This window comes from Jaculus jaculus, chromosome X, assembly GCF_020740685.1.
Source record: "Jaculus jaculus isolate mJacJac1 chromosome X, mJacJac1.mat.Y.cur, whole genome shotgun sequence".
Lineage (NCBI taxonomy): Eukaryota > Metazoa > Chordata > Mammalia > Rodentia > Dipodidae > Jaculus > Jaculus jaculus.
This window is the reverse complement of record NC_059125.1, coordinates 11,552,756-11,575,953: the sequence shown is the minus strand read 5'-3', so window position 1 is coordinate 11,575,953 and position 23,198 is coordinate 11,552,756. Positions and strand designations below refer to the sequence as shown.

The following is a 23,198-nucleotide window of genomic DNA, read 5'->3' as shown; positions in this document are numbered from 1 at the left end:
GTTCGAGGCCACCCTGAGACTCCATAGTGAATTCCAGGTCAGCCTGGGCTAGAGTGAGACCCTACCTCGAAAAACGAAAAACAACAACAGCAACAACAACACAAAAAATCAATGCCAGGGCTGGAGAAATGGCTTAGAGGTTAAGCACTTGCCTGTGAAGCCTAAGGACCCGGGTTTGAGGCTCGATTCCCCAGGACCCACGTTAGCCAGATGCACAAGGGGGCACATGTGTCTGGAGTTTGTTTGCAGTGGCTGGAGGCCCTGGCACACCGTTCTCTCTCTCTCTGTATCTGCCTCTTTTTCTGTCTGTCGCTCTCAAATAAATAAATAGAAATGAATAAAAAAATCAAGCCAGGTTCTTTACCATGTTTTAGTAGTTATTCTCGTTATCTCTTGCTAAACTCCCAATTCTCAATTGGACTAATATCATAAACCTTCATTTAGCTTGTCTCTAGCTCAAGCGAGTTTTGGTTTTTGATTCATACAAAAGCTCCACTGTGTGTTAGCCTAAGACAGTCTAAATATAAGCCACATAGTAGGGAGAAAAAATACACTTCAATCCCTCTGTCAATGGCCATTTTGTTCCCAGCATCCCTAGAACCTTTTGTGCAGAACAACAGAATAAAACACCTTTTGTCCTTGGGCTTGCGGATGGCCGTTGCCATGGCTGTGAGTTCATAATGGCCAAGTGATTTGCCCAACTTGTTGGTGATCTTGGCTGCAGATTTAATGCTGGCTCAGAAGGCGAGCCAGCGGGAACAAGGGCTCGGATTCTTCCCCGCGGAATGAATGTCACATACACACATACGCCATACACCCTCTACACAGGGCCTGCCTCGCTACTTTACTGGTGCCTAACAAGCCACAAAATTAAAAAGGAAAGAAAGGGGGGGGGGCAAAGGAAAGGAGCAAGAAGCAAGCATTGTGACATTCAAACTACCAGTGATAGGGAAATGGAAGACAGAATCCTACTTAAGAGAAGCAGAAGTGAAGGACAGAGGACAGAAACCTCCTGGCCGCTGAGAGGGCTAGGCAGCATTCTCAGTGGGGGTTTCTGTGCCTGCAGGAACCATCTGGCATTGTCTGGGGGAGGGGTGCTGTTGACATCTAGTGAGTGGAAGCCAGTGTTATTGCTAAACTACCTACAAAGCACAGGACAGCGCCTCCTCCCACAACAAAGACTTTATCAGGCCCCAAATGTCAATAGAGCCAGAGAGAATTCCCTGAGACAGTATCAAAACAAAGCTAAGCAAAAAACATACTCATGGGGCTGGAGATATGGCTTAGCGGTTAGGCGCTTGCCTGTGAAGCCTAAGGACCCCGGTTCGAGGCTCGGTTCCCCAGGTCCCACGTTAGCCAGATGCACAAGGGGGCGCACGCGTCTGGAGTTCATTTGCAGAGGCTGGAAGCCCTGGTGTGCCCATTCTCTCTCTCTCCCTCTATCTGTCTTTCTCTCTGTGTCTGTCGCTCTCAAATAAATAAATAAATAAATAAATAAAAACATACTCATGGAGCCTGGGCGTGGTGGGGCACACCTTTAATCCCAGCACTCAGGAGGCAGAGGTGTAGGAGGATCACTGTGAGTTCGAGGCCACCCTGAGACTACATAGTGAGTTCCAGGTCAGCTTCGGCTAGAGTGAGACCCTACCTTGGAAAACAAAACAAAACAAAACAACAAAACAAAGCTGTACACATGGTTTAAACCAGGGGTTCTCCACCAGAGGTAATCTTGCTCCCCAGGAGACATTGGGCAAAGGCTAGAAGAAGTTTGGGGTCAGAAGCACTTGGCTTGAGAGACCCTACTGTAAGATGATAATGCACAATTTTGTTTTCAGATAGCTGGTGACATTGCCAAATTCTAAACTTATAAAATAAATTCATACAGTAAAATTCATTTTCTTTTAAAAATTAGGAAGCAAGACAGGAATAGTGGCGCATGCCTTTAATCCCAGCACTCGCGAAGCAGAGGTAGAAGGATCATCGGGAGTTCAAGGCCACCCTGAAACAACATAGTGAATTCCAGGTCAGCCAGGGCCACAGTAAAACCCTATCTCAAAAGACGTAAAAAGGAAAAAAATAGCAGAAATTCTCACTCTCTCCTTTACATCAGTATCATCCAGAAAACCCTGTCTGAGCTTCACTGACCCAGGCCAACTAAATTAGACTTTCTAGCAGGGCACAGGTAGGATTCAGGGACTGTAAGTTATTTATTTATTTATTTGAGAGTGACAGAGAAAGAAAGAGGCAGATAGAGAGAGAGAATGGGCGCGCCAGGGCTTCCAGCCTCTGCAAACGAACTCCAGACGCGTGCGCCCCCTTGTGCATCTGGCTAACGTGGGCCCTGGGGAATGGAGCCTCGAACCGGGGTCCTTAGGCTTCACAGGCAAGCGCTTAACCGCTAAGCCATCTCTCCAGCCCAAGATTTTGTTTTTTGTTGTTAAAAGCTTCCCTGGTTGGGGCAGAGGAGATGGTTTAGTGGCTAAAGGCTCTTGCTTGCACAAGCCTGACAGCTAGATTTTAGCTCCCCAGAAGCCATGTAAATGCAGACACACTAGCACATGCATTTATAATCCCAACACACCTATGGTAATGGGAGCCTGGTATTCACAGTGGCAAAACAACAAAAGAGACCTTGTCTCAAATGTGTTGTGTCCAAACATACACATGATACACACCTAATTACAAAAATGAAGACAGAAAACTTCTCTTGATGGCTTCAATGAAGGCCCAAGTTGGAGAACCAATGATACAGAGCACAGGTCAGCAAACTGGCCCATGGGCCAAATCTGGCTTGCTCTTCTTATGACCTACACCTACAAAGAATGACTTTCACATTTCAAAATGGTTAGAAAAGCTTGAAATATTTTCTGACACATGCAAAGTATATGAAATTCAAACTTCTGCACCTATAAATAAAGCTTTATTGGCACATAGCTAGCTACCTGCATTCATTTCCATATCAGCTAGTACTATAGTCCAGCTCCTGATACTGAGCTGAGTAGCTGGCCAAAGACATCACCTGACAGGCTTTTTAAAGGAAAAGTTTGCAAACATGACAAGACAGGTCTGTGGAGAGATGGGGGCTGCTGCTTTTCTCACCAGCTTCCAGAAAGTCCTATGGTGCAATTCCACCAGGCCCACTCTGGGCCAGAAGGGCAGAATGTGGGGTCCTGAGAGGATGATTGGGCAGCCCTGGGAGACTTTGAGGCCCTTTCAGAAGGTCTGCGAGGTCACACCTCTTTTCATAATAGCACTAAGACACTGTTTACTTTTGTCACTTGACTGACATTTGCACAGTGAAACTGCTGATGCCTTAGCACAAAGCAGACAGTGCCACCCGCGCATTCTGGGCGGCAGCGCGTTCTTCATTACCATGCACTTGAAGGAAGACAAAGCGAACTAAAAAGCCAGTTTCCCTTGAAAACATCCTTGGGGCAAAATTGCTTTTATTAAATTGCAACCCCGAGTCCGTGCAGGGAGGTGGAGGATGTGTGAAGCACATCCTGCATCCTCAACAGTCCTGGTGTCGTTTCGTTATTCTATAGCCCTTGCACTGGTTTTTGTAGAACGCTCTTTTCTCTTGAAAGAATCACAAGCAAACAAGCCCCTTCAACCGTTGGGTCGTGTCCCCAATATTTAAGAACTAGCTATACTCAGATGTAGGGATCTAAGAGAAAGTTTCTCAAAAAAAATGCATCAAGTGAGCAGTTTCTCACTTCAAAGAAATTAATAGTATCTATTGTCAATGAATATGGGGAAAGTTGTATTGGCCAAAAGTGAGACTGACTGTTTCCTGCTCAAAAGACTTCTTGATGAAATTGGTGCTTCTAGGAAGAAATGGAATTTTATAAATGTTTCTTTTTTTGAAATGTGTCTATATTTGGAGAATCTATACAATTCACATGGCTAGATTTCCCCCCCCCCAAATAATCAGTATTTCATTTTACAAAATCATTCTTGAATACAAGAGCAAAGTACAAGTTAGAGCAGTGGATATTTTTTTCAAGGTAGGGTTTCATTTTAGCTCAGGCTGACCTGGAATTCACTATGTACTCTCAGGGTGGCTTCGAACTCATGGCGATCCTCCTACCTCTGCCTCCTGAGTGCTGGGATTAAAGGCATGTGCCACCACACCTGGCTAGAGCAGTGGATTTTATTTTTTTGTTGTTGTTTATTTTATTTATTTATTCGAGAGCAACAGAGAGAGAGAAAGAGGCAGAGAGAATGGACGCACCAGGGCTTCTAGCCACTGCAAACGAACTCCAGACGCGTGTGCCCCCTTGTGCATCTGGCTAATGTGGGACCTGGGGAATGGAGCCTCAAACTGGGGTCCTTAGGCTTCACAGGCGAGCGCTTAACTACTAAGCCATCTCTCCAGCTCAAGAGCAGTGAATTTTGATAGGAAGTTATCACTATGTTTTCAGATTCTATACTGCAAAGAATCTTGAAGAAACCACTACACAACTGGGGAGATGTCTCTGTCAGTAAAGTGCTTGCAAGAGAAGTGTGTGGACCTGAGTGTGGATACCCAGAACCCATGTAAAATCTGGGCACAGTAGCATACACCTGTAATCCCTCTACTGAGGTGGAGACAGAGGGATCCCTGGGACTTGCTGGCTAGGTGGTCTAACAGATTTGGTGAGCTCCAGATTCAGTGAGAGGTCTTGTCTCAAACAGTAAGGTCGAAATTAACTGAGGAAGACACCTGTCACAGACCACTGGCCTCCGGATGCATGTGCACACCCACACATATGAACAAGCATACACACATACTCATGTAAAAACAGGGAAAAATCTACTTGCTGAATTTTGTCTTTAGCAAGGAAAAGTTTCAAAATTGGGCTGGAGAGATGGCTTAGCGGTTAAGCGCTTGCCTGTGAAGCCTGAGGACCCCGGTTCGAGGCTCGATTCCCCAGGACCCACGTTAGCCAAATGCACAAGGGGGCGCACGCGCCTGGAGTTCGTTTGCAGCGGCTGGAGGCCCTGGCGCGCCCATTCTCTCTCTCTGTCTATTTGCCTCTCTCTCTCTCTCTCTGTCACTCTCAAATAAATAAATAAATAAAATGAACAAAAAAAATTTTTAAAAAAAGTTTCAAAATTATTTGCAAAAGCCACTGAAACATTTCTCCTGCCTCCAACTATGTACCTGTGAGAGACCAAGATGCTCCAAGATGACACCAAATGAACATGAAGGCAGAGGCAAGAATCCAGCTGTCTCACATTAGGCCACATATGAAAGAGATCTGCAAACACGTGAAGCAGTATTTACTCTTCTCACAAAAGTATTATTTTGATTTTAGAAAAATTGTTGTCTTTTCAAAATATGATTTAGAATAACATAGAATGGGTTTATTGATTTAATGTTATCATAATAAATAAGTTGAGCTGGGCATGTAACTCAGTGGTAAAGTACTTGCCTAGCATATGCAAGGCAATTCTGGCTTTAGACCAGCCACAAAGCACAAAGTCTTATAGATGACAATATGTATGTATATGTATATGTATGTGTATATATATATATATATATATATATATATATATATATATATATATATATATCCAACATGATAAAAGCTTTAGATGTGGGGGTATTTTTAAGAATATAAAGGAGCTGGGTGTGGTAGCACATGCCTTTAATCACAGCACTTGGTAGGCAGAGGCAGGAGGATCACCATGAGTTTGAGGCCACCCTGAGACTACCAAGTGAATTCCAGTTCAAATCTATCTTGAGTCTATATAGTTAATTCCAGGTCAGCCTAGGCTAAAGCAAGACCCACCTCGAAAAACAACAACAGACTGTAAAGGCAACTAACACCCAAATATCTAAAGAAGACCCCTTTAGCACAGTAGTAAGGAATTATGAAATCAATTCAGGGGGACTGGCTGGTTAACACAGGGGGGAGGGGAAGAGGCACACTAACACAAAAACCACTTTTCTACCAAAAAGTGAAGGTGTGTAGGGAAGTATTAGCTCAGGTGGATCCTCATCAGAGAAGCAGGAAGGATCTGTGGGCTTCCAGCAATCACACAATCCGTGAGGAGTGGGCTCTAGCTGGTGGCCTCTGGGGAGATATTCTACTTTTCGGGATCCTGCTTGAGCCACCATGAAGTCCAGTCATGGGAGGCCTCCCTTAAGAGCTAAGCACGAAATCACTTACATGACAGCTTGCGTCTCAGCTCTTTTTACTCCAAAAATTTCAACCATGCATTGCTGAAACTATTTCTAGTGCTGTGAAGGAAATCTTTTTTCAGCATATTCTTCTTAAAGCTTGAGCTAAAACCCATTTAATAGGAAACTTTTGCTGGGCATGGTGGTGCAGGCCTTTAATCCCAGCACTCTGGAGAGATAGGTGGATTGCTGTAAATTTGAGGCCACCCTGAGACTACATAGTGAACTCCAGGTCAGCCTGGGCTATAGCAATTACCCTACCTTGCAAATCTAAAAAATAACCAAAAAAAAAAAATCAAGAAATAGGTATTTGTTAGTCCCTTCCTTTGATTTTTGTATGAACTGTCGTGTCTTCTTTTTTTTATTTTTAATATATTTTATTTATTTATTTATTTGAGAGAGAACGAAGGAGAGAGAGAGAGAGGGAGAGAGAGAGAGAGAGAGAGAGAGAGAGAGAGAGAGAGAGAGAGACAGAGAGAGAGAATGGGTGTGCCAGGGTCTCCAGCCACTGCAAACAAACTCCAGATACATGTGCCCCCTTGTGTATCTGGCTAGCGTGGGACCTGGGGAACCGAGCCTCGAACCGGGGTCCTGGAGAATCCCCCTGGGATCCTTTGGTTTTGCAGGCAAACGCCTTAACTGCTAAGCCATCTCTCCAGCCCCCTGGCTGTCTTTTCAAAAGATAACATTTGCTCCTCACCTGGTGAAGTGGGGAGCAAGAAATTAAGGAGACTGATGCTGAGTAGGGGAGTTAGTTCTGAGTTCCGACAACACGGATTTTCAGAGCAGACAAATCTGTGAGAGGAATGGCTGAGGTCTAGTGGTATCCAGGGGACAGCATCCCTGTTTTCCTGGATTCCATTCATTCTGTGAGTGTCTGTAGATTCGCTGTTTACATGCAAGGCATTGGGCCAGGGCTCCGGGGCTGCCCTTCCCAACATTGATCCTAGTGGGGAAGGCCGGATGAAGTAACATATAACTTTTGCCAGGCATGATGGCTTGCGCTTATGACCCCAGCATTCAGGAAGCTGAAGCAGGAGGATTATTGTGTGTTCAAGACCGGCCTTGGGCTACAAGAGTGAATTCCAGTGAGACCCTCCCTCCACAAGCAAAACACCTTTAATTAGAATAAAAAGAGGGAGGGCACGGTAAGTAAGGTAGCCACAGATCTCCTTGGTGAGTATGGGATGCTGAGAGAAGAGAAGACAGGTCCTATGATGAGCATGGGGGAAGGGGAGCAGGACCAATGTGGTGTGGAGGACCCATGGTGGCTCAGTCTCTCAAGGACACCAGGGTAGTGCCAGGAGAAGCTTAAAAGACAGGCAGGTGGGTCCTCCTCCACCCGTGGGAGGCAGCCCAACCAGCCTGAGACTTTGTGCTTCATTTGCAACCGGGAGAGGGGGGCAGGTTTGTGTGAAGGCAAGTGACATGATGGCAGATGTGCTTGGAAGAGAGTCATCTGGCACTCGTGTGTAGGCTGGACTGGAGTGGGTGCAAGCTAAAGTGCTCAGCTGTGGGAGGTGGCAAAAACCGGTCTTTCTGAGTTTTATTCTAAGTGGGCAGGGCGTCTTCAAGGGAAGGAAGCAGGAAGGATAAAAACCAAAGTCACAGAGCTATGAAGCAGCCTCTGTCACACACCAGTTTATAGGAACAGATAAATGATAAAGGGTGAGAGAATTTACATGAACTGATCTTCATGAGGGCCATTCTAGAGAAGGCAAAGGAAGCCAGAGAGAAAGAACATTAATTAGTGGTGGCCTGGGGAAGGGGGAAGCAGGAAAGGATTCAAATAGGGAGACGTACACCAGCACCATCATGCTTGTACTGCTGGTCTCTCTCCTTGGCAGAGAAATCAAGACTTAACAGACACTTGAAATGGACGCAGTGCATGCATGCAATTGTACCTCCAAACAAAGGATGGTTGATTTTGTCTGTGTGTGTGCATGCGTGTGTATGTGTGGGCACGTGTGTATGCAGGTGTGTGTGCTTGTGGAAGTCAGGGGACAATCTCAAGTGGTGTTCCCCAGGAACACCATTCAGCTTTTGTGAGCCAGGGTTTCTTATTGGCCTGGAGCTTGCCAGGTGGGCTAGCATGGCTGGCCATCAAGCTCCGGGGTTCCTCCTGTCTCCACCTCTCCAATACTGAGATTACAAGAGCTCACTACCATGCCCATCATTTGCACTTCGGTACTGGGGATCAAACTCCGGTCCTTGTGCTCATATGGAAAGCTATCTTCCCAGCCCTGGAAACACATTAGAGGAACTTATGAGAGAAGGTTGGTCCACCAAGTTAACACTATTCTCTTTCCCAATTCGGACCCCTACGCAGTTAGTCTGGAGCTCCTCTGTAGTCAGTCAAATTCAATTTACTTGGTAAATACCAATTGAGCTCCTGTGGCATTTACAGATAAGAAGGCCTTACCAGCCTGGCCCAGGAAACCAGCCAGGTACACAGAGGACACCAAGACTATACAATATCCTATACAGTCTTGAGTGCTAAGACCAAGTGACTATCCCACCACACTATGTAGAAGTGCTTTCTTGCAAGTGAATGGATATGGTTTATATAAAACTTTATTTACAAAAACACAATGGCCAGGTGTGGTGGCGCACGCCTTTAATCCCAGAACTCCGGAAGCAGAGGTAGGAGGATCACTGTGAGTTCGAGGCCACCCTGAAACTATGTAGCGAATTCCAGGTCAGCCTGGGCTACAGTGAGACCCTACCTCGAAAAAAACAAAGAAACGACAACAACAAACACACAATGAATGGCATCACAGACCCTCACAGCAATTCCCAACACAAGAAACATAGGAAGGTAATCAAGAGGGTTTCAATCCTATTATTTTACCTATCAGCCAGATGTGTCATCAGAAGAGTTATTCTTTAGGAAGAAAGTCCTGTCCATGGAAGTTTCCAGATAGAATGCAAACATGATAAGCTTCAGAGAAAGTCTCATCCTAAACTGGGCATGGCGGCACATGCCTTTAATCCCAGCACTTGGGAGGCAGACGTAGGAGGATCACCTTGAGTTTGAGGCCACCCTAAGACTACATAGTGAATTCCAGGTGGACCTGGGCTATAGCAAGACCCTACCTCGAAAAACAAAAAACAAACAAAAAAAACAACAACAAAAAAAGAAAACAAACAAACAAAAAAGTCTCATTCTACTTAAATGGCTTTCTGAGACCCAGAACATTCCATTTAGTACAAAAGCCATTTTGTATTCATAGACATGGAAGAGGGTTTTGTGTGGCTCATTTGGAAGTAAACCAGAGTGACCAAAAGACAAAGTTTGATGAGGGAGAAGGCTGAAGCTGCCGATGTAAGCTTCTTCCCAGTTCCGTCAGAGTGTCTCCAGTGACCTCAAAGAGGGACAAAAGCAGCTCTGCCTGAAACCATACCCACAGGGTAACGCAAAGGACGCCAAGATAACCCTGCTTCTACAAGACAGAATCCGAGCTGCGTCTCTCAACCCACCTGCTGCTGCTGAGTTTGCGTATCTGGGCTTTGCCTGCTTGCTCTGAGATAAGAAGCAAATCAAGAGCTGAGGTTGGTGGTAGTACATGCCATTGATCCTCGCACTTGGCAGGCTGAGGTTAGAGACTCACAGGGAGTTCGAGGCCAGCCTGGGCTAGAGTGGGATCCTGCCTCAGAAAACAAAACAAAAAGTTTTATGGCTATTTAAAATGGCTGATGCTAGTCTTCTCTAAGTGAGCTCAAAAATAACTCCTGTGCAAAAGACACTTTTTTGGTCTGTTTTTTTTTTTTTTTGGGGGGGGGTTTCGAGGTAAGTCTCACTCTGGCCCAGGCTGACCTGGAATTCACTGTGCAGTCTCCGGGTGGCCTTGAACTCATGGTGATTCTCCTACCTCTGCCTCCCGAGTGCTGGGATTAAAGGCGTGCACCACCATGCCTGGCTGTCTGTTTGTTTTTGAGGTAGGGTCTCAGTCTAGCCCAGGCTGACCTGGAATTCACTATGTAGTCTCAGGTGGCATCGAACTCACAGCAATCCTCCTACCTCTGCCTCCTGGGTGCTGGGATTAAAGGTGTGCGCCACCATGCCTGGCAAAAGCCACTTAAAAAAAATCAATCAATAAAATGCAAAGAACCCTGAACCGCTGAGGAGCTTTGCAATCTGAAGCGGAGCTACAGTCTGCTCACACTGTCTTTGCTTCTCCTGAACCAGAAACCCCTGAGTGACTGCAGGTGTGCCACAGGTTGAGACCTTCCCTGGTTTGTGCTGGACACACTCAGAAAGCTTCTGTCTGCAGACTTGGGAACAGGGAGGCGGAGCCACCACAACCTGCGCCAGAGGTGCAGCCCACCCATCCCCAGGCCAGCTCCGGGCCCCTGAGTGCATGCAAAGCCAGGAAAAGCAGGGATATCTCTTTTGAAAGAACTTCAAGTGTTTGGTGAAATGATGCTCAAACATAGTAACTCACAACCTTAGGTTCTGAAAGAGCACTTTTTTTTTTTATTTTTCAAGGTAGGGTTTCACTCTAGCTCAGGCTGACCTTGAATTTACTATGTAATGTCAGGGTGGCCTCGAACTCATGGCGATCCTCCGACCTCTGCCTCCCAAGTGCTGGGATTAAAGGTGTGCGCCACCACGCCCCGATGAAAGAGCCCTTCTAAATTTTGTTTATTTTTATTTATTTATTTGAAAGTGACAGGCAGAGAAGTAGATATATATATATATATATATATATATATATATATATAGAGAGAGAGAGAGAGAGAGAGAGAGAGAGAGAGAGAGAGAGAGAGAGAGAGAGAATGGGTGTGCCAGGGCCTCCAGCCACTGCAAACGAACTCCAGACGCGTGTGCCCCCTTGTGCATCTGGCTAACGTGGGTCCTGGGGATCGAGCCTCGAACTGGGGTCCTTAGGCTTCACAGGCAAGTGCTTAGCCGCTAAGCCATCTCTCCAGCCTGAAAGAGCACTTCTAAAGGACAGTAGCACTTCCCAGGTGTCATGCTACAGAGTGGATCAATGAGAGGGAAGTGCCCCAATGTGTAGCCCAGGGTGTAACTGTCCGGGTAGAAAGTGAGTTATTCTAAAAAGATACTTGTAGGGCTTGGGAGATGGCTCAGTGGTTAAAGGCACTTGTTTGCAAAGCCTGTCAGCAGGGGTTCGATTCCCCAGCTCCCACATAAAAAGCTGCGTGTAGGCCAGACTCATTTACACTGGCAAGAGACCCTATTTACAGAAGGTGGAGCACAGACAAGTCCTCTGACCTCCACACATGTGTGCTTATATATACGTATGCATACACGTAAATAAATAATTAAGAGAAAGAGCTACTAGTGCTTCTCTTTTGGCTATTAGACAACTAAAACAATAGATGCCAAGGATCTGGATTTTGTACCTTGACCAGGACTGCTTATTATGCATACCTCTTGATTTCTATATAAATCTGAAACTCCTGTCCGGACTCCAGAGGTGGACTTGGTTGGCGGGGGTGGAGGGGAAAATGTGTGGATCTCTTTATTTGTTCCTCTTCCCCATGTGGTCACAACAAATTAATTTCCTTTTCCCTGGTTTGCACTATTCCTTGTTTCTTTAGTTGGCCTATTGAGGATGGGTGGCCAAGCTGAGCTTGTTAGGGTTGTCAGGGCCCAGGCTCCAGCCCTAAAACCTCCAGTAACAAGAGAGCAGGAGGACGAAGGCTGGTTGTTGTACCTGCGCCAATGCAGAGCACCTAACAGTGAGACCTGACCTCCAGCTGCTAATCCCTCCCTCTCAATCACACCTTCATGGCTGCCCGTGACTCCATTTTGGCAATGCAAATAGCAAAATCTGGGCTAAACATCAGCCTTCCTCCAGTTCTTCTCTCCATATACACTCTGTCCTGTTCCAGATGTGAACAGCATGCTCCGTTTCTAGACGTCCGGAATTATCTATGACCATTTTCAAGCCATGCATCAGAGAAATTTGGATTTGGGAAGAGTTGGAGATTGGTGGAGTAAGAGGTTAGTCTAGGGGCTGGAGAGGTGGCTCAGCGATGAAGAGCACTTGATCCCCAGGACCCACACAAGTATCTGGGTGTGGCCACACAACTTGTAACCCCAGTTCTATGGAGCAGAGAACTGCTAGGGCTCATGAAAAAAAAAAAAAGGGCAAGATCCAGAATCAGTAAGAGACTCTGGCTCAAGTAAGAACGGGGTCGGAGTTGGGGAGATGGGTCATGGGTTGAAGGTGCTTGCTTGCAAAACCTGCTAGCTAGACCCACAAAGTAGCATAGGAGTCTGGAGTTTGTTTGCACTGGCAAGGGCCTCTGGCATGCCTGTACTTCTCTCTCTGGCATATATATATATATATATATATATATATATATATATATATATATATATATATGTTTATATATATGTTTCAAACAAACAGTGTGGAAGAACCATAGAGGGGGACATCCAACATTGCCCTCCAGCCCCTGCAGTCCAGTGTACCCTGCCACAAGCAAGCATTGGGTGCCCAGTGGACACATACATGTGCATACATAAAACACACCACACTTATGCATGCATGCCTGCAAAAAGAGAGAGAGAGATTGTCGTAGACATTACTTTTCAGGTTGAATACTGAACTACAGATTTACCAATAGATTATTCTTGGTCCATTAGCTCGTAGCCTATATTAAGTCAGAAGATCTTACATGTCATTGGATTATATTAGGGAGGGAGATGAGGGCCACTTGAGATTTTCTCCCAAGCTCCCATCGATGACTTTCTTCTCTTCCCCCCTTTTCTACAAGAAATGAATGAACTTTCCCATCTTTACTTTCCTTCCTCCAGCCTCCTCCATTGGCAACTAAGAGGATCAAAGGCCCTTCAACAATGAGGACTCCTCGTGTTCATGTCAGCCGTGGCCATTCTTACTCTGTCTTCATAAACATGGAAAGAGAAATCAAAACATTTTAGCAGCACTTGGGAGGCGGAGGGAGGAAGACCAGGAGTTCAAGGTTACCCTTTGCTATGAGACTCTGTCTCAAAAGCCAAAACAAAACCTTAAATAATTCTCTTCCTTTCCCAAAGACAGAAATTTCTCCCTCCCTCCCTCCCTCTCTTTCTCTCTCTCTCTATCTATCTCCCCCTCCTCTCGAAAATCACCACCTCAGTTCTCTTCACTCTCGGTCCCTGCAGTAAGTTAGTGCGTCTCCAGCTCTGATGTGTCAAGGAACCACCTGGAAATATCTGACTGTAGGTGTATGTGGGTGGGGGTATGTGCATATGTGTGTGCATGTGCAGGGCAGAGGTTGATGACCAGCATCTTCCTTGTCACTCTCTCCTTTATTTACTGAGACATAGTCTCTCATTTGAACTCAGAGCTCGCGGATTTGGCTATTCTAGCTGGCCACTGTCTCTGCCTCCTGAGCACTGGGATTCCAGGCCGGTTGCCAGGCCTGCCCAGCATGTATTTGGGATCGGATGGTCTCAACTCAGGTCCTTATGCTCTCACAGCAAGCATGTCACCAACTGAGCCATCACCCTAGTCTCCCCACTCCTGTACCCTAACACACACACCTGAAAATCTTATTTAAGTGTAGGCTATGATTCAGTCTGGCATGTGTTTTGAATGTCTGGTGCCCAGCTGATGGTAATTTGGGAGATGGAGCCTTGCTGGAGGAGGCGGTTTGCTGGGAGTGAGTTTAGGGGCTTAGGGGTTTTATAGCTAGCTAGCTGCCCTTTGTCAGAGCTCAGCTCATTCTCTCTCTCTCTCTCTCTTTCTTTCTTTTTTCTTTTTTTTTTTTTGCAAGGTAGGGTCTCACTCTAGCCCAGGCTGACCTGGAATTCACTGTGTAGTCTTAGGTTGGCCTCGAACTCATGGCAGTCCTCCTACCTCTGCCTCCCGAGTGCTGGGATTAAAGAAGTGCGCCACCGCGCCTGGCTCAGCTCCCTTTCTTGCTGCTGTTTTTCAGCTGCTGTGGCAGAAGTGACGTTCACCCTCTACCATCTTTTCTTGTCATCATGAAGCTTCCCCGTAGAGACTGTAAGACAAAGTAAACTCTTTCCTTCCATCAGCTGCTTTTGGTCAGGTCTTTTGTTCCAGCAACTCTAAGGTAACTACAACAGCTATGAAAAAAACCTAAGGCAAATGACAATAGAATGATCTTGATCTTTTCTTGGGGAATAGGGAAGTAATGGGTAAGATGGTCTCTGTCAGGGTGACTGCAGAGAGAAATGTTTTCCTTTCACAAAGGCTTCCTGGTCAGCATGTATCAAAACCTCCTTTGTCCTCATGGAAAGAAACTGAGAACTATGTGGGGGAGGGGGGAGAAAAAAGAAAGACCTTAAGAGCCATATGGAATTCTCTATTTTTTCCCTCACACCATCTGGTTTGAGATCTAAGAACAGGATGGCAACTGTGTTGATTTTGGAGCCAACCAAATCTCTCAGTGCCTGGGGAGGCAATGACATGGCTGAGACAGATCCCCTTCCTCTGTGACCGGATCCATCATCTTTACACTATCCAAAAATGGTCTTTGTGCTTGCTCCAGGCAAAAATGGTTCTAATGTCTTGGGCTTTTCTAAAACATTGCAGACAGTGCATGCAAAAGTGAAAATTGTATGTACATAGAGATCTTTCATGATCTAGCAACCTGATACCATGGGAGATCTGTTTCTCTCATCACACCATTACAGACCCCAGACCTCCTCAAAAAGAGCCCCCAAAACAAAACCTGGGCTGGAGAGATGAGAATGGCTTAGCAGTTAAGTCGCTTGTCCTGGGGCTGGAGAAATGGCTTAGTGGTTAAGGCACTTACTGTCAAAGCAAAAAGATGTAGGTTTGATACCCCAGCACCCATGTAAGCCAGATTCACAAGGCGGCACATATGTCTAGAGTTCATTTGTAGTGGTTGGAGGCGCTGCTGTGCCCATTCTCTCTCCCTTCTTGCAGATAACTAAAGATCAAAATCCTTAGTTTAATTGTGATCTCAATTTATTGTGGGCTGGAGAGATAGCTCAGCAGTTAAGGCACTTGCTGCGAAGTCTAAGCTAAGGACCCAGGTCTGATTCCTCAGTACCCACGTAAGCCAGGTGCACAAGGTGGCACATGTGTCTGGAGTTCATTTGCAGTGGCTGGAGGCCCTGGAGTGCCCATTCTCTATCTACACCTCTCTCTCTTAATATAAATTAAAAAAAATGCAAAACCTGAAAATGTTTATAATTAAAAAAATCAATTAGGAGGGGTCACACCAGAGAAGATAACTCAGTAAAGCACTTGCCCATCAATCATGACAATCCGAGTTTGATCCCAGAACACAGGTATAAATGTCAGTCATGCTAATACATGCTTGTAACCTCAGTTTGAGAGAGGCAGAGACAGGTGGATCCCTTGGGCTTACTGGTCAGCCACTCTAGCCCAGTTGGTGAGCTCCAAGCCAATGAGAGACCTTGTCTCTACAAAAAGGTTATCATTTGTGTGTGTGTGTGCACGCATGCACACACGCATGCACAAGTGCACTCGTGCATGCACATAGGGGTCTCTCGCTATTGAAAACAAATGCCAGATGCATGCCTTTTGTGTGTGTGTGTGTGTGTGTATCTGACTTTACATGGGTGGCTGGAGAATTGAACCTGGGCTGGCAAGCTTTGCAAGCAAGTGCTGAGCCATCTTCCCAGTCCCTCATACTACCTTTTGAAATCCTATGTTCCTTAGTGCTTCCAAACAAACCAATGTCAGTCCTTGCAGTGTTCTAGTTTTCTTTTTAGCTGTAACTACTGCTTAGAATGCCCACATGCTGAGATGTGCACTTTGGGTCAAAAGCATGCAAATTTCACTGTAATATTCTTCCGAAACATTGCTTAGGGCTAAAGAGATGGCTTAGCCCTTAAGGCACTTGCCTACACAGCCAAAGGACCCAGGTTCACTTCCCCAGGACCCACGTAAGCCAGATGCACAAGGTGGAGCACACGTCTGGAATTCCTTTGCAGTAGCTGGAGGCCCTCATTCGATCTCTCTCTTTCAAATAAATAAATAAAACTAAAATATCAAAACAAACACCATTTAACACCTGGAGATACTCTCCAAGACCAACAGACAGAGGACAATATAATTGCTTGCTCATTTTTTAAAATATATTTTATTTATTTATTTGAGAGAAAGAGGGAGAGAGGGGGAAGACAGAGAGAAGCACCAGGGCATCCAGCCACTGCAAATGAACACCAGACACATGCGCCCCCTTGTGTATCTGACTTATGTGGGTCCTGGAGAATTGAACCGGGATCCTTTGTCTGGCTTTGCAGGCAAACGCCTTAACCACTAAGCAATCTCTTCATCCCTGCTTGCTCATTTTTAAAAAGCATTTGTTTGTAGCTGGGCATGGTGGTGCACATCTTTAATCCCAGCACTTGGGAGGCAGAGGTAGGAGGATCACCGTGAGTTTGAGGCCAACCTGAGACTCCATAGTGAATTCCAGGTCAGCCTGGGCTAGAGTGAGACCCTACCTCAACAAAACAAAACAAAACAAGTGTTTATTTGTATGTATATGGGGTGTGTTTGTGTGTGTGTGTGTGTGTGTGCACGTGCACACCATGGCATGTCTGTGGAGGTGAGAGGCAACCTCGGGGTGTTAATGCTCTCTTTCCACCTTGTTTGTGAAAAGATATGTCTTGTTGTTTTGTGCCACTGTGAACACCACAGAAGTTGGCATGTGTCTTTCTCCTCCCATTGCTATAGGCACATTGGTCCACTTGGCCTCCAGCTTTCCAGGTGTGCTGGGAATCTGAACACTGGTTAGCAGGCTTGTAGAGCAAGCATCATTAACCACCCCACCATCTCTACCATGCCCGGCTTTCACCTGTTCTAAATGTTACAGTTCAACTGTTTTAATAAATTGACAGCATTGTGTAATCATCTCCACAATGTAGTTTTGGAACGTTTTCCTTGTCCCAAGAGACTGATGCCCATGGGTATGCATTGTCCTCTCCCTCCCTGTCTCTGGTAACCACCCATCTACTTTTTGTCTCTGTGCACTCCCTAATTCTGGAAATTCAATACAAATGGAGTCATACAACATTTGGTCACTAGTATCTAGCTCCTTTTCCTCTGCATTGTTTTTACGATGTTTATCTGTGCCATTGCGTGTAAGTGTACTTTTTCCCTTTACACTGCTGAATTACAGATGTATATGGATATATCTATCACATCGAATGGAAACTTTTGTTTTTAATGATACTGAGTATGTTGGTTTGAATGTGAAATGTCTCCCACAGCCTCAGGTGTTAGTGGTTAAGCTTCCTATTGAATCCCCAGCTGGTGGGACCTTACTGGAGGAGGTCTGTCACTGGGGGCAGATCCTGAGGTTTATTAGTCTAGCCCACTCTTTCTGATACCTCCCAATTGATGTGTCGAACTGTGATGCCCAGACTCTGTTTTGCCATGCTTTTCCTGCCATGATGAAACTTCCTTTCTAGACTGTAAGCTGAAATAAACTCTTTCCTTCCACGTGCTGCTTTTGGCCAAGTGTTTTGTCCCAATAATGAGAACGAGAAGGTAACTGCAGTGCTGCGGATTGTACCTAGGACCTCCAGCATGCCAGGCAAGCTCGCTACCTCTGAGCTATAGCCCCAGCCCTAAATGACAACCCTAAAATCAGCATGTATTTGTTATGCATAATAATGGGTTTCATTATGACATGTTCATTCAGGTATATATTTTGATCCCATTCACTCCCTCATTACTCTCTCTTATTCCCCCCCCTTCACTTTTGCTGATTCCCATTCTCTTCTCAATTAGTCTCCCTTCTACTTTCATGTCATTTTTTTTTCCCCAGTGAGTTTAATTAGGACTGGTTAGGAGCCTGGACAACTTACCAGTGCTATACCACTGTAGAAAGTGTCTCTCTCCCTTCCTCAGCAACCATTGACTGCAATGAGAGCTTTTAAAAAAATATTATTGTTTATTTTGAAAAAGAGAGAGAGAATGGGGGTGCCGGGGCCATCAGCTGTCGTAAACGAACTCCAGATGTTTGCACCCCCTTGTGCACATGTTCAACATTGCATGCTTGTGTCACTATGTGTCTGGTTATGTAGGACCTGGAGATAAAACCATGTGTTCTTAGGCTTCACAGGCAAGTGTCTTAACTGCGAACCCATCTCTCCAGCCAGGGAGCTTTTAAATTAAGATTTTACTATGCCCACTCTTTAAAGGATATATGAGAAAGCACTCATGATTCATTCTTGCTCACTATTTCTTAAAATGCCTTAAAACATTTTTTTATTATTTATTTGCAAGGAGAGAGAGAGAGTGACAGAGAGAGAGAGAGAGAGAGAGAGAGAGAGAGAGAGAGAGAGAGAGAAAGTATGAGAATGGGTGCACCAAAACCTCTTGTCACTGCACAGGAACTCCAGATGCATGTGCCACTTTGTCACTTTGTGCATCTGGCTTTACATGGGTGCTGGGGAATCGAATCCAGGCCATCATGCTTTGCAAACAAGTGACTTTAACTGCTGTTGCTCACTATTTTCTTCCCTCCTTCCCTTCTTTCTCTCTCTCTCTCTCTTTTTTTTCTTTTTGGTGTGTCAAAGTAGGGTCTTGGCTCTCTAGCCCAGGCTGACCTGGAATTCACTATGTAGTCTCAGGGTGGCCTTGAACTCACAGTGATCCTCCTACCCCTGCCTCCAGAGTGCTGGGCTTAAAGGTGTGCACTGCCATGCCAGGCTATGCTCACTATTTTTAACCAGTATTGCATAGTCACACACAGACTCAGCTTCTAAGGGCTGGGATCATAGCCTAGTTGGTGGAGTACTTGCAGGAAGCCCTGGGTTCCATCCTCTGCACCGCATAAACTGGGCATGGTGGCACATTCTTGTAATCCCAGAACTCTGGGAGGTAGTGGAGGCAGGAGGATCAGGAGCTCAGGGTCATCCTCAGCTACTTAGCCATTTCAAGGCCAGCCTAGGCTACATGAGATGGAGCGAGAGAACACCAGCTCCTACCAGCCCTATGTGGAATGAAGGAATGTCACTGAGCTAAAACCAAAATCAGATTTCATGCTAATTAACCGCACATCATCATTTAGGTGTTAATGCAAAAAGAAACAGCTTTCACTAAATTAATTACAGGTTTTATGACTTTTCCATTCAACAGAGTGGACTACATTGTATCTCGGGATTACTTTATAGTTATACTTACTACATTGCCATTTCAGATTGATTCCTGAGAAAGTTTCAGGGAATGATATTATGGGTGGGGACAAAATCATAGCAATACTTCAGGCTGATTGTTGAGTTTACTTGACATTATGATTGACATAGTGTGAGCTACCATTCTACATTGAGCTAACTGAGCTGAACATCAGGGAATGTGGGGTGTTCATATTGCTCAGCATTCTCCCTCTCCTGAGCCCCCAAATTGACTCACAACTTTCACAAAGAACTAGCATCTACTGGTTTGAGAGATGAGCATTCTTCATTAGTAAGAAGAATGGACATTGGACTCAAGGGACCTACCTGCTGGGGAGTCCAATACACAGCTTATTACATCCTGATTTCATAGGTTGTATTTTTTCTTTCTTAAAGACAAGGATTGGTATTAAAAGAGGGGGGAACAAAACAACTGTGTTGGAAAGCTTTTCAGGGATACTCAGGCTTCTGGAAAACTCTGGTCTAGTTCTTGGCTCCATGATGGACATGTCCAGACCTCTGCCCCCCCCCATTGTTGATTTTGACATCATAAATTTTGTGGTTAACTCAAATGCATATCTCACTGTATACACTGTTCTGTTTGAGAAGAAGAGGTAGGAAAGAGAGGAAAGGTAGGAAGAAGGTAGAGAAAGATGGGGTGGAATGGAAAGGAGGAGAGAAAATGAAAGATGATTAAAAAATTCTTCATGGGTCATTTCCACCCACATCCATGTCAACAAATGAATTCATCAAGCAAAACATAAAATATCACCAAACTGAAAGAGCCATTATAAAACAACAGTAAAGGTAACAGTTGAGTTGCTATTGGAATTCACCCCAAGGCTTTATTTACCTGGACTGCTCAAGGGGCCAGCCCTGTCCCCCAGGGTTGGCACGGGACGGTACTGATGGTTCTTTGAGCCTGGGTACATCCAGTGGTACCTGCCAATTTCCATTTCAGCTCTGCTGTTCACTGCCAATTTCAGTGGCAAAGAGTCAGTGTCTATCTCCAGCAACGATTCTATATCAGCATTTTAATTTATTCTTTCACCATATAGTAAAGGAAAATGGGGAGTTAAAAATATGCTATTGAGATGCAACCCTTCTGTACCAGAGTATGAACGCAACGAGAAATTTAAGAATGTCAGAATCTTTTCCTCCATTTTTGAATTTACTGTGATGCAAGTCACCAAAATTTTCTTTGCTTTCCTTAGTTTCTCTATCTCCCGCCCTCTGAAGGCATTCATTTTGAGATGATACTATTTAAAACAACAGCGCTGCACTGATTGCTAGCTGCACGAGGGAAGCAGAGGCTCACTTTCTGAAACTGGCCAATAGCCCTGTGGCCTTCTAAACCTTGCATGACATTCCCCTCTCCCACTGGCAACCGTAGTATTCTTGGTGGCCTCATCTTCAGAGCCTAAGACTTTCTGGATTCAAAACCTTTTCCATGATCTCTCAGAGTGTTATAGAAAATTAGCTGCTGTTCTTGGGCTCCAACTATTGCTTACTCAAGTCATGACAACTGGTCTCCTCAGGACTCAGGTCTCTATCTGGTAATATATATATACCACTTTTTAGGGATTGGAGTGAAAAACATCTCCCAATTTGTCCAGCTTTTGGTAACTGTTATCTGAATTATGATGTAATGTCCTTGCAAAACTGTAAGGCTACTATGGGAAGTTCATGCCTGTAAATTCCCTAAAACCTAGTGGATTTATGTTCTCTGAGGCACTGCAAAAACTTGAGGATTAAAAAATGCCTCTAGGGCTGGAGAGACGGCTTAGCGGTTAAGGCACTTGCCTGCGAAGTCTGAGGTCCCAGGTTTGATTCCCCAGAACCCATGAAAGCCAGATGCACATGGTATGGATTTCGTTTGCAGTGGCTAGAGGCTCTGCTGTACCCATGCTCTCTCTCTCTTCTCTAATAAATAAACTAATACAAAAATGTTAAAAGCAGTAAAAAAAAATGTGTAGCAATGGTGCAGGTAATGATTCCGTCAGAAGAAATGGTTCTGTGGCACCTCAAAGCATTGAGGATGAAAACCAGATAACAAGAACACCACCATGCAGCCTGCAAGCACACATTTGCTTGCCCTTGACCAGGTACACTGAAGACCCCACCAAGTCTTTGCGAAATCCCACATCCATTTTCCACAGTCTCTGGAAACAACCAAGAGATTTTTAAACTGGGAAACAGAGACATTCTTTTCTAGGTGTTTTCCAGAAACCCTTTTTGGCTTCAAGGTAAGATAAAATGTTTCATTTCCAAAGACAAATAAGGGCTAGGTAGTTTAGCCAGGCCCTGGGGTCAATCTCTAACACCCCCCAACCCCCGCCAAAAAGTAAATAAAAAGCATACGGAAAAAAAGAGGTCATTGAGTAAGAACAGGACTGCACAATGAAGCAATTTTTGTTGTTGTTTTAGGTTTCAGTAACGATGCTTACTTACTATGTGCTAGCTATCATGTGAAGCACGTGACGCATGTGTTCTCAGGTGTTGCAAAACCCCACAAAATTATCAATCTATCCTTACAAATGAAGAGTGGAGGACAAAGAAACGGAAACCTTCACCTGCCCAGGAGCACGGGTGGAGGAGCCCAAGTGTACAGCTGCCAATCTGTCTCCAGATGGTGCGCCGTGAAAAGCACTGCATAATCCTCTTGGGGCCTGAACAAGTGACCCCCTCCTTCCCCCCCTCTTTCGAATGGGCAGCCTTTAAGCTCTGGGAGGGCTGTTCTGAGGTCCATGTAGAAGAAATGGCCCAGGCTCTTCAGCACTGCTCCTAAATCAGGGTTTAATGTTTGTGTGGGCATGGTGGGCGGAGGGTGCTGAGGGTAATGTCACGACAGGCATGTGGAGGTCAGAGGGTAGTGGTCCTTGCCTTCTACTGTGTTTGAGGCGGGGTCTCTTGTTAGCTGCTTTGTGGGACAGGCTAGCTGGCCTGTGGACTTTCAGGGATTCTCCTGACACCTCCCCTCTCGCCTATAGGAGCATTGGGATTACCGATATGAGCTACCACATCTGATTTGCCATGGGTTCTGGGGATCGGAGCTCAGGTTATGCTTGGGCATAAGTGTTTTTACCCATTGAGTCATCGCCTCAGCCCGCATACACGTTTGAGCTTAGCCTTCCATGGGTTTAGATGTTTGTTTTGCCCTATTGTTCAAACGGTTTTCTTGCCTAGCATATTTAGGGCCCTGGGTTCAATCCTCAATATCACCAAAAACAAAGAAAAAAAATTCATCAAATTAACAAAAGGAGGTTCTCAAGAAAAAGATTATTTCTACATTCTCTGAAGCAAAGAGACCCAGACAGGCTAGTGGAAAGAACCAGAAGGTAAAGTTACCTCGTGGCACAATCTGACTTCCTCTTGGTAAAGTGGCTGTGAGCCTTGTATATTAAACCCCAAGTAAGAGGATTCTAAGAAACTCAATCCCTGATAATATGATTTTTTTTCTTTTCTTTTACTTTTTTTTTGTGGTGGTGGGTGTTAGAGATTAAACCTAGGACCTCGTGCATCTCAGATAAGTGCTCTACCACTGATCTCTATAAATAACCCCTCATCTCCTGAAAATTTTATCTGTATGAGCCCAGCACACATAAATGTTTGGTCAAAAACAAAGAAACACTGACCAATGCCACGCTGACTTCTTCCCTCACGAGTCCATGCAACTCAGAAGATTTATTGGTGCCCTGATCTCATCTCCTCACGTGGATGGTAAAGTCTACAGTGACCACTGGGCAAGGGCAATGAAAAAACATGGGTTGCCCAAACAGTCATGTTTTATCTGAAAAAACAAACAAACAAAAAACAAGGCAGCCATGCCTTAGACCCTTAATAGAATGTGAAAAAAATGTGATGAGATGGGATCGGACAATTGAATGGATGTTTTTCAGTCTC

At 45.1% G+C, this 23,198-nt stretch overlaps 1 protein-coding gene across 5 annotated transcripts in view; it reads right to left on the bottom strand.

Moving 5' to 3' along the window:
- Gpm6b (glycoprotein M6B) overlaps positions 1 to 23,198 on the bottom strand; it is a 194,917-nt gene that overhangs the window by 34,547 nt on the left and 137,172 nt on the right. For 2 of the 5 annotated variants that reach the window (XM_004671445.2, XM_004671444.2), the window contains exon 2: positions 20,149 to 20,268. The exons of the other annotated variants lie outside the window; for them this stretch is intronic. In XM_004671445.2, coding sequence (XP_004671502.1) covers positions 20,149 to 20,268 — 120 coding nt within the window. The remainder of the gene's footprint in view (positions 1 to 20,148; positions 20,269 to 23,198) is intronic. 5 annotated transcript variants of the gene reach the window in all.